The 17,864-nt window shown below is 43.7% G+C and overlaps 2 protein-coding genes across 2 annotated transcripts; one reads left to right on the forward strand and one right to left on the reverse strand.

Moving 5' to 3' along the window:
• Window positions 1-3,668: 3,668 nt before the first annotated feature.
• LOC141674475 (uncharacterized) lies at window positions 3,669-5,525 on the reverse strand. The gene has a single exon (XM_074481179.1). It carries the CDS (start codon window positions 5,523-5,525, stop codon window positions 3,669-3,671), a length of 1,857 nt encoding a protein of 618 aa, XP_074337280.1.
• Window positions 5,526-11,694: 6,169 nt separating this feature from the next.
• Window positions 11,695-14,366, forward strand: LOC141672806 (subtilisin-like protease SBT1.6). Its single transcript, XM_074479483.1, has one exon. It carries the CDS (start codon window positions 11,722-11,724, stop codon window positions 14,041-14,043), a length of 2,322 nt encoding a protein of 773 aa, XP_074335584.1. The 5' UTR covers window positions 11,695-11,721; the 3' UTR covers window positions 14,044-14,366.
• Window positions 14,367-17,864: the final 3,498 nt, after the last annotated feature.

The raw sequence follows: 17,864 nt of genomic DNA on the forward strand, positions 1-17,864 counted from the left end.
ATCCGGGGTACCTGGACGGTGGTGATGTTGCCACGCGTCCTGGGCCCTTCAAGGTCATAGCTGAATGCTTTCTGGGCTCTTATAATTGGGCCATGGGCCTCTGTTTTTTGGCATGTATTATTATAGGCTATCATTTTCCCCCAATTCCCTTATGCGGGTTTACCCGAATGGGGGAGTAGAGTATTTATCATTGTGCGGCGACGCCTTAGGAAAAAATTTCGGGGGTTTGTTTGATTTGTTGCCCCCTAACCCCGGGGTCAAATGGGGATGAGAATCTGGGGTTGGCTTGTTTAGTCCTGTGAGTTAACTCCAAGGTGGGATTCCTTGAAGTATCTTGAAAATAATTTGGGGTGTTTACTTGCTTTGTTGCCCCCTAACCCCGGGGTCAAATAGGGATGAGACTCCGGGGATGACTTGGTTAGTCACTTGATTTCAGTCCAAGGTGGGATTCCTTGAAGTACTTAGAAAAATTTTGGGGGTTTACTTGCTTTGTTGCCCCCTAACCCCGGGGTCAAATGGGGATGAGACTCCGGGGTTGGCTTGGTTGGTCGGCTTGAATTTTGAATTTTGGGCGAGGTTCGTGGATAAGGACGATCCTGACATTTAATTTGACCAGACCCTGAAAAGCTGACACTGTAAGTCCGGAGTGTCAGGCGACTGTTAGGATTCCAGCCGGGGTAAAAAACACAGACGTTTTATGTGTATCTTTTGAGTGTGCCATTCTTTAACTTCCCCTTTTTTTCTCCTAAAAAGACGCGCCCACGTAATGATTACATGACAGGTCGTGTAATAACTGCTATGCAGTTATTTTTTGGGACCAATCAGAGGGAACCACGTGGTGGGGATTAATTTTTATTCCAAAAACCTTTCACCCGTCTTTCTTTTCTTTATAAATACCGCCTTCTCCCCTTCTTTTTTCTAAACTCTTCTGTTTTTTGTTTTGTTTTTGCTGTTGTTGGGTTCGGGTTTGGCATTGACCCCGGGGTGCGTTTATATAGATACACATAGTATATGCCGGGTAATCATTTTAAGCGTACTGCTACTCTTAGGAACCGGTATCCCGAGCGTCCTGTCGGATTAGGCGAACTTAACTCCTTCTACCCTTCTTCCTCTTCTAGCAGTAGCTCTGTAGAGATGTCTCCCCAGGTCGACCAACCCCAACGAGTTTTAGCCCAGACCTTAGTCTTAGGTCCCGGGGGTACCCTTTCTAATCCGGATGGGTCTTGGGAAGATGTGGACGAATACTTTGTCCAATGCCGAGTGAATCCTAAGCCCTTTGGATTTTATTACAGAGATTTATCTGAGGCGTACAGGGGTCCGGATGGGTTGGGCGGTAGGGAGCCTTACGACGAAGACGATATGAACCGGAAGTTTTTTACCGCCCCGGGGACCCGGTATGAGTGTGGGGCGGTTCACAGGGAGATTCAGGACAAGTATACCGATGCCGAGGTAGATAGTGCTCTTAGGCTTGCATTTAACCTTGAGGATAAATACGAGTGGAGATGACCCGAGGAGCACGAGAGGGTGTATCACAGACCGGAGGGGGGTTAGGTTGGGATTCCCTTAGAGCACCTCCGGGGCATGCGCCTCGGACTACATCAATTCACCAAGTCTCTTTGTCGGGACGTGTATGGGATTCCTTTCACCCAGCTGGCCCCGAATTCGGTGAAGTGGATAAATTGGTTTATGGCTTGCTGTTATGCCAAAAATTACCTCCCTACCTTTAAACTATTTCACCATATTTTTAGGATCAAGAGGTCCACCTCCCGACCCATATACGAGTTCTTGTTTAGGATCGAGGACTGCGGATATCCTTCCGATAAGATGGTCCTCCCAGTTAGCATGTTAACATCGCTTAAGGGATGGCACCGGGAGTTCATTTTTGTCCGGGGTGGGGATCTGGAGTTCATGCCACTCCATAAACTCGAAATTAAAACAGATAGATTTCCGGTCCAGCGGCTCGGGCAAGCGGCTCTCGCGATGGTTTAAGCCTTCTGTGGGGCACTCGGGACGCAATGGACCCGGGACACTTTTAATAACAATGAAAGTATGCATGCTGCCGGCTGTAAGTCTTTTGGCTTAGCTTTATTTTGTTATTCTAACTTTTATTGGTTGCTTGTATCCGGGACTGATGTTTTGCTGTTCTTCTTTTCAGGTATTCCGAAGCTGATTCCCTATCCCCCAAACATGTCTGCTCAGCTTAAGGATTTGTCGGCCAAGCTGCGAAGGATTGGAGGAATGACGAGCTTGGATTCCGGGAAGAAGAAGGTTGGTGATGGTGAAGATACAGCCCGGAAGGCGGCGCCATCCCGTCCGGGAAGGACAACGATCGTGATCAACGAACCCCAGGCCGAGGATGTGCAGCAAGGGGACGCGACGAGGGTCCCAGCACCTCGGAAAAGGAAGAGTGCTCCTTCGGGTTCCGGGGAGAAAGGTGGGGATGGGTCTGAGGGCCCTGTTTCGAAGAAGGCTGCTGTTGACCTGGCCCCGGATACCCCGGAAACTTTGAAGGCCCTGCTTGCTAGCTTCACCCCGAGACTCGCCGGAGGGAGCTCTTTGAGAACTACGCTAGCACGACGGAGAGGAAGAAATACAGAAAGGAGCCTCTCGACGACTTCCTGGTCGGGCTTCAGGAGGACATTACTGCTGTAAGCCCTTTTCTTATACCATTTTGATATTCGATTTCGTACTTGCCTCGTTTTGTTTTCTTGTATTTGTGTCATCTAAATATGGTGTATAATGATTTCAGGCTAACTCTCGGGTTGCTGGATTGGTTTGCATAACCCGGAGCCTACAGGCGAAGGCTAATGCTGCCGAGGTCTACAAGACTGAATCTGAGAGGCTGTCCCGGGAGATACAGGAGTTGAAGGAGGCGAGTGCCAAGGAGGTTGTTGCTCATAAGAAACTTCTTGATGAGATCCGAGAGAGGCAGGACCGGGCCGAGGCTTCAGTTCGGGAGATGAGGGCGGAAAATAAGAAGCTGAAGGATGATCTTGCCGCCCAGCCCACTCCCGAATAGGTTCTGGCTGGGTTCCGGGGGACTCCCGCGTACTTCGAAGAGCTGAATGACAAAGCGCTGGAGAAGATCCAGATCAGCTGGAATGTCGCTTCCAAGTATCTCATCGAAGAGCCTCAGGGTACAATCGATGTCTTCCTAGAGAAGTACATTGAGGAGGAGACGCAGCTAGAGCAGGAGAAAGAAGCCATCCAGGCAAGGGATTCTGGTGCCGGAACCTCTAGCAATGTCCCTCCTTCACCCGGATCGCCACTTGCTGAGCAGCCTCCCATTCCAGAAGGTGACCCGGAGCAGCCTTCTTCTCCTCCCGCCGAGCCTGCAGCAGAAGCTTGACGACTTTGCCATTTGTTGGCATGTAATTTCCATTTCTTTGTTTTTAGTATTGTCTGAACTCAGCCTTTGGGCTAATTTATCTTGTCTATAACCTGGATAATTTTTATTTGCCCCCCCCAGGGTGTGTTCGGTTGCAGTTTCCCTTGATTAGTTGGGTCCGAGGCTTCGGTGTCCCGAAGCACTAGATCTCCCCCCATATATTCTCTTATCTTGGCCTTCTTCGCAAAGTAAAGCTTTGTTTTTTCCTTGTAGCTTTTCATTTTTTCTGCAGCCCGGTCTCTTACTTCATCCAAGAGTTCGAGGTTGGTTATGAGGCCTTCTATGTTGGAGACCTCGTCAAAGTTGACCACTCTATGAGAGGGGGATCCGGTTTCCACCGATAACCGGGCCTCAGTACCATAGGCAAGCTTGAAAGGAGTCTCCCCGGTTCCCGTCCGGGAGGTAGTTCTGTATGACCATAAAACCTTCGGGAGTTCATCCGGCCAGTTTTTTTAGAATCTTTCAGTCTCTTTTCCAAACCTCGGAGTATGGTCCTGTTTGTGACCTCGACTTGTCCATTTCCTTGCGGATGGGCCACATATGCTTTCATGTGCTTTATTTCGAGCTCCTTGAGATAGGCTTCAAAATCTGAACCCACGAACTGCGGCCCGTTGTCCGAGATTAAAACCATCGGTACTCCGAACCTCATCATAATTGAATCTACGAATTTGATGCAGTCTTGCTGATTGATGGCTCTCATAGCCTTGACTTCTGCCCACTTAGTCATATAATCGATCGCCACCAGCATATAACGAAGGTCTCCCTTTGCTCGAGGGAAAGGACCCATGATGTCAATTCCCCAGACAGCGAATGAGATCGGGGAGAGAACTGACCCGGGGAGGCTTGAACCTTGCTTCGGCACATTGCTGAATTTTTGGCACTTGCTGCATTTTTTCACATAGGCAACTGAATCGGCGTGGATTGTGGGCCAATAGTAACCTTGTCTGATGACCTTGTAGGCTAGAGCTTTAGCGGCTAAATGATCTCCGCAGATTCCCTCGTGTACCTCCCGGAGACAATAATCTGCCACGTTCGGGTCAACACATTTCAAAGTCGGGGCAGAAAAGGTTCGCCTGTATAGCTGATTATCTTCTAAAAAGAAGCGGGAAGCCTTATACTTGAGAAAGCGTGCCTTGTTCTGGTCTTCTGGCAGGGTCTCATCCTTAAGATAAGCTACATAAGGAGTCATCCAGTTGTCCGGGCTGTTGACACATAGGACTTCAGGTCGGTCGGTGCTGGGTGCCCCGAGCTCCTCGAAGTAGACTGAACTGCTTAAATTCGAAGTGTTTTGGGCGAGCTTTGACAGCTCATCTGCCTTGGTGTTTTCTTCTCTGTTTATTTGCAGGATGGTTGGGTCCGGGATGGTTTCCAGGATTGCCCTGACCATTTTCTGATACTGGGCCAGTTTGGGATCTTTTGTGATATATTCACCATTGGTTTGTCTTACTGTAATATGAGAATCACTATAAATGGTTAAACTTCTTACTCCAAGGGATTTAGCTAACCTGAGTCCGGAGAGGAGAGCTTCATATTCAGTCTGGTTGTTTATCGCTTTGAAAGCGAAGGTTATGGCCTGTTGGATCGTGAATCCGCCCGGGCTGGAGAGGATCAGGCCAGCTCCAGACCTCTCGGCTGTTGCCGATCCATCAACGTGTAATGTCCAAGACTCTCGGTTGCTAGCCTCCTTTTCTTCTCCGGATTGGAGTTTAGATGTCTCCGGGGCTTCAGGGAAGGTGCATTCCATAACGAATTCGGCCAGCGCCTGGGCCTTTATAGTTGTCCTTGGGACAAATTTGATATTGAACTGGTTCAATTCAATTGCCCAATTGACTAATCTCCCAAAAGCGTCTGGCTTATGGATAATTTTGCGAAGTGGTTGACTAGTGATTGCCCTGATTTCCCGGCCTTGGAAATATTGCCTTAGCTTCCTGCTCGAGTGCACAAGAGCCAGTGCAAATTTTTCCAAGTTTGGGTACCGGGTTTCAGCATCTTTCAGGACTTGACTTATATAGTATTCCGGGCTCTGTGAACCATTTTCCTCCCGGATGAGTGCAGAGGATACCGCTCTTTCTCCGGCTGCAATGTAGAGATAAAAAGGCTCCCCGGGTTTTGCTTTTGACAGAGTAGGCGGGTTCATCAGGTGTCACTTGACTTCCTCAAACGCTGTTTGGCAATCCGGGGTCCAGTCGATCAGCTTCTTATTCCGGGCTCCTTCTAACAGCTCAAAGAAAGGCAAGCATCTTTCTGCCAATTTTGGGATAAATCTTCGAAGGGCTGCTAAGCATCCTGCAAGCTTCTGAATGTCCTTTTGAGTCTAAGGGATTGTCATTTCCATTATAGCTTTGATCTTTTCCGGGTTGGCTTCTATTCCTCGTTCACTGACCAGAAAACCGAAAAACTTCCCGGAGGGGACCCCGAATGCGCATTTTTCTGGGTTCAGCTTCATGTTATACTTCCTCAAATTGTCGAAACATTCCCTAAGCACCCGGATGTGGTCTGGGATTGTGACCAACTTAGAGATCATATCATCCACGTAAGATTCCATGTTCCTGCCCAGCTGATTTTTGAAGATCGTATTCATCACTTTCTGGTATGTTGCCCCGACGTTGATTAAAGCAAACGACATCATAATAAAAGCGTAGACAGCCCGGTGTGTAATGAATGTCGTCTTCGCGATGTCTGCCAGATTCATCTTGACCTGGTTGTATCCCGAGAAAGCATCCATGAAGCTTAGCATTACATGGCCCGAGGTTACGTCTATCAGCTAGTCAATGTTGGGCAGGGGGTAGGAGTCTTTAGGACATGCCGAATTGAGGCTTGTATAATCCACGCACATTCGCCATTTTCCATTGGGTTTCTTGACTAGCACAACGTTTGCTAGCCAATCCGGATACTTAATTTCACAGATTATGTCTGCCTTTAACAACTTTTCAACTTCTTGGTCGATTGCATGCTGTCTCTCAGGGGCAAAGTTCCTTCATTTTTACTTGATTGGTTTTTGCTTTGGATCCACATCCAGCCTGTGCATGGCCACAGGTTTATCAATCCCCGGCATGTCTTCCGGGGACCAAGCGAACACGTCAGCGTATTCCTTTAGTAGATCGATAAGTTCCTTCTAGAATGTGGTTTCCAGGCCTTTGACGATTTTGATTTTCCGGGTGGGGTTTCCGGGTTCCAAATCTACCTCGATTGTCTGTTGGGCAGGTTCTACCTTTGTCTTCTCATTGCTCTCTACAATTTTCTGAATTCGGGCATCAGCGTTGGCTACGCTGTATCCGGAGTCTTCAATCATATTCACATCCAAGCGGGCCTTTTTACTAAGGTGTTCTCGATGCTTCTTTCTGCTTTGTCCCTTGGGTAGGGACATTATCTTCTTCTGGTTCTCCGGTTCCATTTCTGCCATGACCAGGGCTTGACCATAGCATCTCCCTGCCATTTCCTTGTCTCCTTTCAATTCTCCAACGCCTCCCGGGGTGGGGAATTTGAGTTTTAAGTGAATAGTTGAGGGGATTGCCCTGAGCTTGGTGATAGTGGGCCTTCCAAGGATCATGTTATATGAGGAAGTTGTGCTTATCACATAGAACTCCATCATATGAGAGACCTGCCGAGGTGCGGTTCCAAAGATGATGGAGAGATAAATGATGCCCCAGATTGGAATCATCGTGTTCCCAAATCCGTACAAAGGATCTTCAAGACAGGGGTCCATTCGGAGGTGGCCGAACTCCATCCTGTTAAGTGTGTGCTCAAATACAATATTAGCAGAGGAACCGCTGTCAACTAAAATTCTTTTTACCTCGTTGTTTGTGACATTGAGGGTCACCACTAATGCCAAGTTGTGGTCCGGATCGAGCCCCTCATAATCCGAATAAGAGAAGCAGATCGGCTCATCATCCAGAGTCTGGATCATCATCGCATCGTTTTCCCGGTCCGGGCTCCGAGGTGGAGAAGCTGTGCCTCCAAAATCAACGTTCACCATATTTTTGCCTCTTCCCGGGGCCCTGTCTTTGTCATTTGACCCCCTTTGAAGATACTGGTTCATGTTTCCCTTCTTGATCTAGTCTTCTATAAACATATTGAGGGAGAAACAATTTTCAGTGGTATGGCCATGATCCTCGTGATAGCCACAATGCTTGTCCCGGGCCCTGTTCTCGGGAGGCGCCAGCAAGGGTTTTGGCGGATAATAAAATGGCTTGCCCTTAACTTCGCGCAAAATGTCGGCCCGGAGCCTATTGAGGGGTGTCCACTCCGGTTCCGGCTTGCGTTCTTTCTTGGTCTTGGGTTTCCTTTCATTCTTTCTCGATTCGGCGTATATCTCCGGGGGTGGGGTTCCCCGAGACTGCTGAATGTAGTTGGCTTGCCTGTCAAGCTTGTATCTTTTGTCTCTCCGGGACGACGAGCGTCGCTCCGGAGACTCATCGTCATCATCATGTATTCTTCTATTCATCTTCATTGACTTGAGAAAATCATTTTCCTTTATGAACTTTGACGCCAATGTGTATGCTGATGTTAGGCTCTGGGGCTCTCTATGAATCAAGTCTTTAACATAGCCTTCGCAGGATATCGAGTGCAAGTTCCTTCGAAAAATGTTCACTGCCTCTTTTTCTTCCAAGTTGGAGAGTTGGTTAACTGCTTCCTGGAATCTTTTGATGAATTCCGGAAGGGATTCCTTGCTTCTTTGCTGGATTGTTTCTAGATGACACATTTGCAGCTCGTTCATCCGGTTGGCCCTGAATCTTTTCAAAAATATCTCGCGGAAGTCTTTTCAGGAGTCCACACTCCGGGATGGAATGCGGCTGAACCATTTCTGTGCTCCCCCCTTCAATGTTGATGCGAAAAATCGGCATCTGGTTAGGTCACTGTAATCATAAATATTAGATATTTGCTCGAAATAGTTCAGGTGCTCCTCGGGGTCAGCTAATCCATCAAAAGAGTTAAAATTGAAGTGCTTCAGCCCTGATTCTATCGGGGTAGATTCCAACTTCTTGGTGAACGGGGTGGCTGCCGCTCCCACTTCCATATCGCCTTCTACTTTTCTTTTAAGATCCCGAAGGGCCCGGGCCATTTACTCTTGCTTGGATTCCTTTTCAGGCTCCGAATCGGAAGAAACATGAATTCGGCGTGCCTTCCTTTTTAGCTTTGCCTCTTCCTCCCGGATTCGCTATTCGATAGCTTCTTGGGCTTTAGCCTCATCTTCTTTCCGGATTCTCTCACGGAGGGCAGCTCTCTTTATTTCATCCCTAGCATCCTCTGGTGGTTTCTTTAAATTCTTTGCAATCCGGTCAAAGACGGATCCCCGGGATTCTCCGGACCTTTCCCCGGATCGTTCTCGCTGATCCCCTGGGCGGGTCTCAGGTTCGGTATCATGTTTTTCCTTCCACAGGTCCATCGCCGCCTGTATCTGTTCCGGGGTCATGCTTCCCCATGGGTTGGCGGAAGTCCCCGTGTGCTTATGGGCAGCTTTCTCGATGATTATTCTCTGGTCTCCTGGTTGGAGATTTTGAGATGGAGTCTGGGTTATGGGGGGCCCTTCATCCAGATCTTCTATATCTCCATCCCTGGGTTGGGGCGGAGGTGGAAGGAAAGAAGTAGAAACGACCGCTTTGCTCTTTCTTTTAGTCATGGTTATTCAACAGTACCACAAACTCAAAGTAATACAATTTGTAAAAAATAGATCTAAAAGATTGGGAGTAGGGGTGTGCAACGGTCGGTTTGGTCGGTTTTTTACGATCAAACCGGACCGGACCATATATAACGGTTTTACAGAATATCAAACCGGACCGGACCGTTTGAAATTTCGGACCAGACCAGACCAGACCGCGAGTTAACGGTCCGGTCCGGTCGGTAACGGTTTGAAACCTAACTAAATACATAATTATAAAATTTATTTATTTTTTAAAATTTAGAATACAAATATTACATGTAAAATACAAATTTGAAGATATTAATTAGAAAAAATATATATTAAGTATAAAATAAACTTAAGTAATTAATATATATATATACATAAAAATGGTATATAATTATAATAAATATATTAATATATATTGAAACGGTCCGGTTCGACCTTAACGGTCCGGTTTGGAGATGAAAACCAGGTCAAACCGTAAAATAACGGTTTTTATTCACACCAAACCTAGACCAAGTCGAACCGCCGAAAAAACCGTAATAAGCGGTTTGGTTGGTTTGGTCCGGTCCGGTTCGGTCGGTTTGACTTTTTTTTGCTCACCCCTAATTGGGAGTGGCGTTCTTACCGGGGGATGGTATTCCGAGTTACTGGGTGGGGGTAGAAGTTGCGGATATGAACACCAGTGGACGGAGCTTCAGCCCCTCCTTCTAGCGCCAATGATAATCCCAAATCGCCCCGGGGCCTTCTCCTCACCGGGCCCGGACTCAAGCTTCGTTTTGACAGAAATGACGACGGCGTGCGGTGTAGCTGTAGGGTGGGAACCTACAAAACAGAGCCGGAGGGGGGGTGGCGTCCCCGCGGTACCTCCGGCTTGAGAATGAGAAAAGGGTTTTAAGGAGAAAAGGGGGCAAAACGGGAATTATGCAAGTATTATTATGGTGTGTACGTGTGTATGTAAGTATATGTGGGAGAGAGAGTATTCCTTCTGCCCTGCCTTTTATAGGCCCCCTATTAGGGTTTAGGGGTTTGTACCTTTTTATCTGGATCGTAGGTGTGCCTTTTGGACTGTAGGGGATGTGGACGCCTAGGATGCGTCAGGGTACTATCAAATCCGGACCCGTACCTGGACGGTGGTGATATTGCCACGCGTACTGGGCCCTTTAAGGTCATAGCTGAATGCTTCCTGGACTCTTGTAATTGGGTCCTGTGCCTCTGTTTTTGGGCCTGTATTATTATAGGTCATGAGGGAGTACTATTTATACACACATTTCAATGTACATTTATTTGAATTGTTTGAAATTTTAACTTTTAATTTATTTTCAATATCCTTTTTAAAAAATTCAGAAATAATATTTTATGCAATCAAATAATTTTAATATATGTGCAAAAATATCGAATACAAAAAATAAAAATAATATTGTATCGATGACCCATATACAAGCGCTTCATAAAAACAATTAACATCGAGTACTTTTAATTTAATAAAGTAAAGGTTGGCTTAGAAATCTTTATTTTGTTGGTGTTGAGAAATCTTGACAAACGGTCAAATTTGCATATTTTCGTCGGTCCTCGCACTTTTCAATGGCAGAATATACTCTGTATTTATCAAATTAAATTTTTATTTAATGTTAGTATTTAAGTAATTGGACACCAGACCTAAATATATATCTTTAGTGGCCCTAGCAATCGCTATTCTGAGATTCAAACATATCTTGCCACTATCAAAAACCACTTGCACAGACAAACTCATACCATATAATATATTAATCATTATCAAACACATCTAATTAAACTCACTTTTAGCTAATCCAAATCTTTAAATAATCCCCAAACACATTAAATCGCTTACTTTTAATTGAACTCGCTATATACACACGATGTCAATAAATTTGTGATCCAGCCGCAAACTTTTCATATATGCATTATGAGATTAGTGTCCTAAAATTCAGAAATTTAGCAAGATCGGTTGAATTATCTATTTTAAAATAATTAAAAATTGAGAATTAATTGAAAAAATTAATCGGAGTAAAACTTGAATATATTATAATAGTAAATTATATTTAACATATTATTATAATAATATTAATTATTTATTAACAAATATATATTTATTATATCATAATTTCTATAATTATTCATATTTAAATTAATATGATATTTTGATTTTAATAAATAATTATATATACTTCTATATAGGAAAATTCGTAAGGATTAATCGAATTTTAAAAATCAAATCGGTCGGTACTTTACGAGCAATTAATGGGTGAATCGAAAAATTTTAGAATACTGTACGTGATTAATAATTTGAGACTCCTACAAAAAGATATAAATGTAATATTGTAAAGAACTTCTTAATTTTCTAATATAAAAAATAAGACGTAAAATCGAAACTAATTTAATAAAAAAAATTAAAATATCAAAAAGAACAATCAAACGGATCCTAACGTAAACAAATTTTCGGACCGCACTAAAAAATTTAATCAATTGCTCGAATTTTAAAGACGAAAATGAGCATAATTAATTTAAGAATTTGGCGCCCACATGATTCTTGAAATTAAACTGACTTTAACTAATCAAGATTATTTTAAAATTGCCAAAAAGACAATAATCCCTCCTACACAAACTAACTACCCCACACCACCTATACACATAATACAAATGTATCTATATAATCACACTCTAACTTCCACTCCCTCCCACTCTCTCAATGGCTTCACTCTCCACCATGTTTCCACTTCTCCACCACATAATCCTCGTATTAATCCTAACAACTCCACTTGCATTCTCCGACCAAACTCACAAAACATACATCTTCCGTGTCGACTATGATGCCAAACCCTCTGTTTTTCCGACACACTTTCACTGGTACACATCCGAGCTAACCGACCCGACCCGAATCCTCCACATATACGATACCGTTTTTCACGGCTTTTCTGCCTCGTTAACGCCTTCCCAAGCTGCGCGAACGCTTCAGCACCCTTCTGTTCTGGCCTCTTTTGAGGATAAGCGGCGGCAATTGCACACCACGCGCTCGCCGCAGTTTCTTGGTCTGAGGAATCAACGAGGGCTTTGGTCGGAATCTGATTATGGCTCCGATGTGATTATCGGCGTTTTCGATACGGGGATTTGGCCCGAAAGACGGAGCTTCTCGGACCTTAATATTGGCCCTGTGCCTAAGAATTGGAAAGGTGTTTGTCAAGTTGGAGTTAAATTTAGCGCTGATAATTGTAACCGGAAGATTATTGGGGCGAGATTTTTCGCGAAAGGGCACGAGGCTAATGAGGGTTTTGGGGGTTTAGGTGGGGGAATTAATGATACAATTGAGTATAAATCACCCAGAGATGCTGATGGTCATGGCACTCATACTGCTTCTACTGCTGCTGGGAGATATGCGTTTAAGGCGAGTTTCGAAGGCTATGCTGCTGGCATTGCCAAAGGAGTGGCTCCTAAGGCGAGATTGGCTGTTTATAAGGTATGTTGGAAGAGTTCTGGTTGTTTTGATAGTGATATTTTAGCTGCATTTGATGCTGCTGTTAATGATGGTGTTAATGTTATTAGTATTAGTATTGGTGGTGGAGATGGTATATCTTCGCCTTATTATCTTGATCCTATTGCCATTGGTTCGTTTGGGGCGGTTTCTAGGGGGGTGTTTGTTTCGTCGTCTGCTGGGAATGATGGGCCTAATGGGATGTCGGTGACGAATGTGGCTCCGTGGATTATGACGGTTGGGGCCGGGACGATTGATAGGAATTTCCCGGCTGATGTGATTTTAGGGGATGGGAGGAAGATTAGTGGGGTTTCCTTGTATTCGGGGTTGCCAATTACGGGGAAGATGTATCCTTTGGTATATCCGGGGAAATCGGGGGTTTTGTCGGCTTCGTTGTGTATGGAGAATTCGCTTGATCCTAGTGAAGTCAAGGGGAAGATTGTGATTTGTGACAGGGGGAATAATCCGAGGGTTGCGAAAGGGTTGGTTGTGAAGAAAGCTGGAGGGATTGGGATGATTTTGGCTAATGGGATTTCGAATGGTGAAGGGCTTGTTGGAGATGCTCATCTTCTTCCGGCTTGTGCTGTTGGTTCGGATGAAGGTGATTTTATTAAGGGGTATAGTTCGTCTGCTGTTTTGCCGACTGCTAGTATTTCTTTTGGAGGCACGATAATTGGAATCAAGCCAGCTCCGGTTGTGGCTTCATTTTCCGGGAGGGGACCAAGTGGTATGAATCCAGAGATCTTGAAGCCTGATATAATTGCTCCTGGAGTTAACATTTTAGCTAGTTGGACTGATGTTGTTGGTCCAACTGGTCTGGATTCTGATAATAGAAAGACAGAGTTCAATATTTTGTCTGGAACTTCAATGTCATGTCCTCATGTTAGTGGGGCTGCTGCATTGCTTAAATCCGCACATCCAGATTGGAGTGCTGCAGCAATAAGATCTGCTATGATGACTACGGCCAATACGCTCAACAATATGTTGCATCCCATGACTGATGAGGCCACTGGCAAGGCCACTACGCCTTACGATTTTGGTGCAGGGCATTTGAATCTTGATCGTGCAATGGATCCAGGACTTGTGTACGATGTAGTAAATAGTGATTATGTGAGCTTCTTGTGTGCTATTGGATATGGCCCGAAGACCATTCAGGTGATCACTCGATCACCTGTAAATTGCCCGATGAAGAAGCCTATGGCAGAGAATTTGAATTATCCAAGCATTGCTGCTTCGTTTTCAAGCTCTTCAATGGGGGTTGCAAGCAAGACACTGATGCGGACTGTGATGAATGTTGGCGAGGCTAATGCAGTTTACAGGGTGAAGGTAGACGCACCCAAGGGAACGACAGTGATTGTGAAACCAGGGAAGCTAGTTTTTACCGAAAAGATAAGAAAATTGAGTTATTTTGTGACAGTGAAAGTGGTGCGTAAAAATATAGTGATGGGTGATTCCGGTGCTTTGTTCGGGTCATTATCTTGGATGGACGGAAAGCATGTGGTTCGTAGCCCCATTGTAGTGACTCAAATTGATCCATTGTAAGTTAATGTGATCAAATGTTGTTGATCCAGGGAAGCTTGAGAGTGAGTTTTGCAGGGGGGAAAAAGTTGCAACCCTCAATTACACTGTACCTGTATGGTAGCATTAGCTTGCTGCAGTAGTTGTAATAGTTTCTAAGTTATTTACACGTCTTAACTTTGGCAAAACCTACTAGACACTAGTAGTAACACTATGTTATGGAAAAATAGTCAAAGATGTTTGTTGTATTTGTAAATTTGTATGAGTAGTGTGATAAGTGATGAGTGAGACGTTGCATTTGTCATCTTGTTATTGGCTTAAATTCAAGGGACCAAGATTGATGGAAACTGGGCTTTAATAAAACATTGAAATGAGTGAGACAAGAGAAGTGGTTGATATCACATACAACATATCAGGACCCCATTATTCTCAAGTTGAAGGAGCAGATTGCTCAATAATTCCAAGTGGGGAGAATACTGTGTACTTTGTACATTGCAAGGACTATTATTGGGTTACCTGACAGATTTATCTTTCTTTCTTAGACAAAGTTGCTCTTGTTTTTTTCCATACTACATTCTACACTTTAACATAATTGACGTCAAAAGTGAAAGTCCATTATGTTCGGTGTTGATGGTCAGGCCCATTTACATGCGCTTGTGCCAACTGCAAAGATGCTATTTTATTTGTATTCCAATCGTGAGAATCTCTGCAAATATACTTTTATCACAATTTTCTTTTTCTTTTTTAATTGGAAAACTCACTCAGGAATCTGAGACTCAGAGCCTGTCACTTTGGCTTGGATTCTCTTTTTTGGTAAAAGGAAAAAAATTATGGGTTAAATATTATAATAAAAATCGTGTCTATCGTGAGAGCAATTTGGTACAACATTCAGAGAGGTTATTACTGGAATAACGGAATAATCGTGGCGATTTAGCCTGGAAATCGGGCGTATTGTGAAAAGCTGAATACGCCTGATCTGTCGGAACCGGGAGTGGTTTGTGGTTGCGTTTGGACTGAATTTCCAAGCGGTGGTGACAAAGTATATCTTACTCAGTCGTGCGGATGCCCAGAATTGTCTCACGAGAGCTCCACCGTGTGTTTTTGATAAAAAAATGAGTATCTAGCATTTACAAATGGCCCACATATCCTATTTTTTATAGGTATTCAAGCCCATATGTAGTTCTATAGCCTTAGGATTCCTCCAAATAGGGGTGACAACGTTTTTACTAAACCCGTGATAGTTTTCAAGCATTATTCAACTAGGTTTAAGCTAACCACCAAGAGTCCTTCTCCTAATATGCCACTAGAATCCTTGTTTAATCATGTAATTATCATAATAATCCATGAGATCATGTATATTCCATACATATATCATGTATATCCACGTTTTCTAAGTTGTGGTAACATGTTAAAAGTCCAGCTCTCTATTCCTTGCTGGCCAGAAGTTGTGTCCTACTAGAAAACTGCCTCTGCAGGCTTCTCACCATAATCAAGATAAACTCGTGTAGGTCTTTCACCATATTGGAAATAACCTGACCTACATGATTCCTGACTACCCCCGAGTCTTGGCATATTGTAAGAAGCCTAGGGTATTGGCTAATTTATAAGAGGCTTCCCTTATTGCCATGCTATGATAATCATCATAACAGACCCTAACCATTATATCAATATCTCAATCGTACCAGTTCACTTAGGTTCATGATCATTAATTTGTCATTTAGAAAGTCTAATTTATTATGCCAATCCACTTATTCACTTTATGGGTCATAAATTTGATCCATGGCTGATTTTAGGCACAACACTATCCTGTAAAAAAGATTATATTTCTAGTTACTTGGCGAAAAAAAAATTGTGTTTGACAAGTTTCCAAGATAAAGATCTCTCTTCTACTCTTTTCTATCTAACCTCGATATTTATATAACAACAAATTTATTAATTATGAAATCTTCTTGTTGACTATGGGCCCAATAAGGCCCACTAAGTGAAGGCCCATCGGACGATCCAGCCATTGGACCGAAGGTCCACTAGACCCATAAGCCGAAGGCCCACTGAGTGAAGGCCCATCGGACGATCCAGCCATTGGGCCGAAGGTCCACCGGACCCATAAGTCGAAGGCCCACGAAGAGCCTCATGCTGTAACACCCCCAGATCCGGGGTCAGGGATCTGGGTTGTCACGAGTTCCATTTCCCTTAATAATACTTAACCTTAACAATCAACCAACTGCTGCGTACTGTGACCCCACAATATACACACACACACACCACAAGTTATAGTCTCAGAGATGAATACCAAAAATAACACAAGTCATTTTACTCCACAATTATAAACCATTTCACCTCAAAAGGGTTTCTGAATAATTTACATATTCTTTGCCATTATTACAATTCATAATATACATAAGTCTGGTTCATCAATAGTTGAAAGCCTAGCCTATTGGTAGTTCCTACCTCAGCTACGGCGGCATCAACGCTTCCAGAAAACTGCGGAACGTTTCCTAACCGCTTGCGAATTGGAAGCTTGGTCATGTTCATCTTTTCTATCTATTGTTGTGTGATGAAAGAAGAAAGCAAGGGTGAGCAACAAGCCCACCGAAATAATATGTATAATAATTAACAATATATGAGCATTTTCATAGTACTCATGAAAGTCTTGGTCAAGAAGAAATGAACCAAGTTGATATCTTAACGCGACCAAGTCGTAAAATATTCAGTATATATATACATATATACTTTTCACAATCTTTGAAATCCTCTGACATGTATAATATACACAGAGTTCCAGTTTATAACTGTATAAAAATATCGTTGCAAGGTGATCTTATATATCTAACCTTGTCTCAACGTTTTTCTGAAAATCTTTGTCATTCATAAGATAATCATTAACTGGATATAAGTTGAAAAGATGAAGTTACAAGATACTCCAATATACTTATATCTTTTCCGAATACTACTTGAACCACCACCGTTCAAGGTATAAACAGTTTCGAAAGTTCATCACATAGATGAGACTACAAGATAAGACTTGAATAGATTCAATCCTTGAAATGTTGTTTAAAAGAAATGAAGTTACGAGATACTTCATTTGAGGGAAACATCATTATAACCGTTTGACCCTGTCAATGCCTCAGCAATCACCCATCCGTAGCCTTTCGATCGAATGCTCCGGGTAGTGTTGCAGAAATATCCAAACTGGATGATGAACTCATTACGGGAGTTTGCCGCGCCAGGAAGACCACTTACGATGATCAGTCGCAGTAGTGCAACCCCACCATTTTCTACATGTAGAGGAGAACCTGTCGGATTTACTTGTCAACCGAACACTGGACTCCTAAGGAATGGACCGTCTTAGCGGAACTTCCCGGCCATTTGGGCCAATATAATAAGGCTGGGCCGACGCCACTCGACCACTTACGCCACTCCTAGTTCAGATGAAATCCATGACTCTGAAACGTAAAGCTTGTCCCCCTTTTCCCCAAGTAGAAACTTGTTGATACGGCTCCACCAAGAAGTCGTATCTAGATGGAAAGGAAAACTCACCGATATTTCCCAGGCGGTGCCTGTTAATGGATTAACTTGTTCTAAGAATTTTACTTCCCGAGTGTTGGGTAAGTAATCAAAAACTCTTTTATCAAAACAGCAACCTTGTTGCGAATATGAAACACACCACAGAGCGGATCCCTCAGGTTTTGAGCGAGTATTTAAATCCCCTTCGAAATGAGGATCTTAAATATAAAAATGAGTTTTGGGATCCGCCCTAACTTTTAAAATCATTTTGAAGACTCGAAAACATTTTAAAGAATGTTTAGATTAATGCTGATTTAATAAAATAAATCAGTCCCGATATG

The sequence above is a fragment of the Apium graveolens genome, chromosome 7 (assembly GCF_009905375.1).
Source record: "Apium graveolens cultivar Ventura chromosome 7, ASM990537v1, whole genome shotgun sequence".
In the NCBI taxonomy this organism is placed as follows: domain Eukaryota; kingdom Viridiplantae; phylum Streptophyta; class Magnoliopsida; order Apiales; family Apiaceae; genus Apium; species Apium graveolens.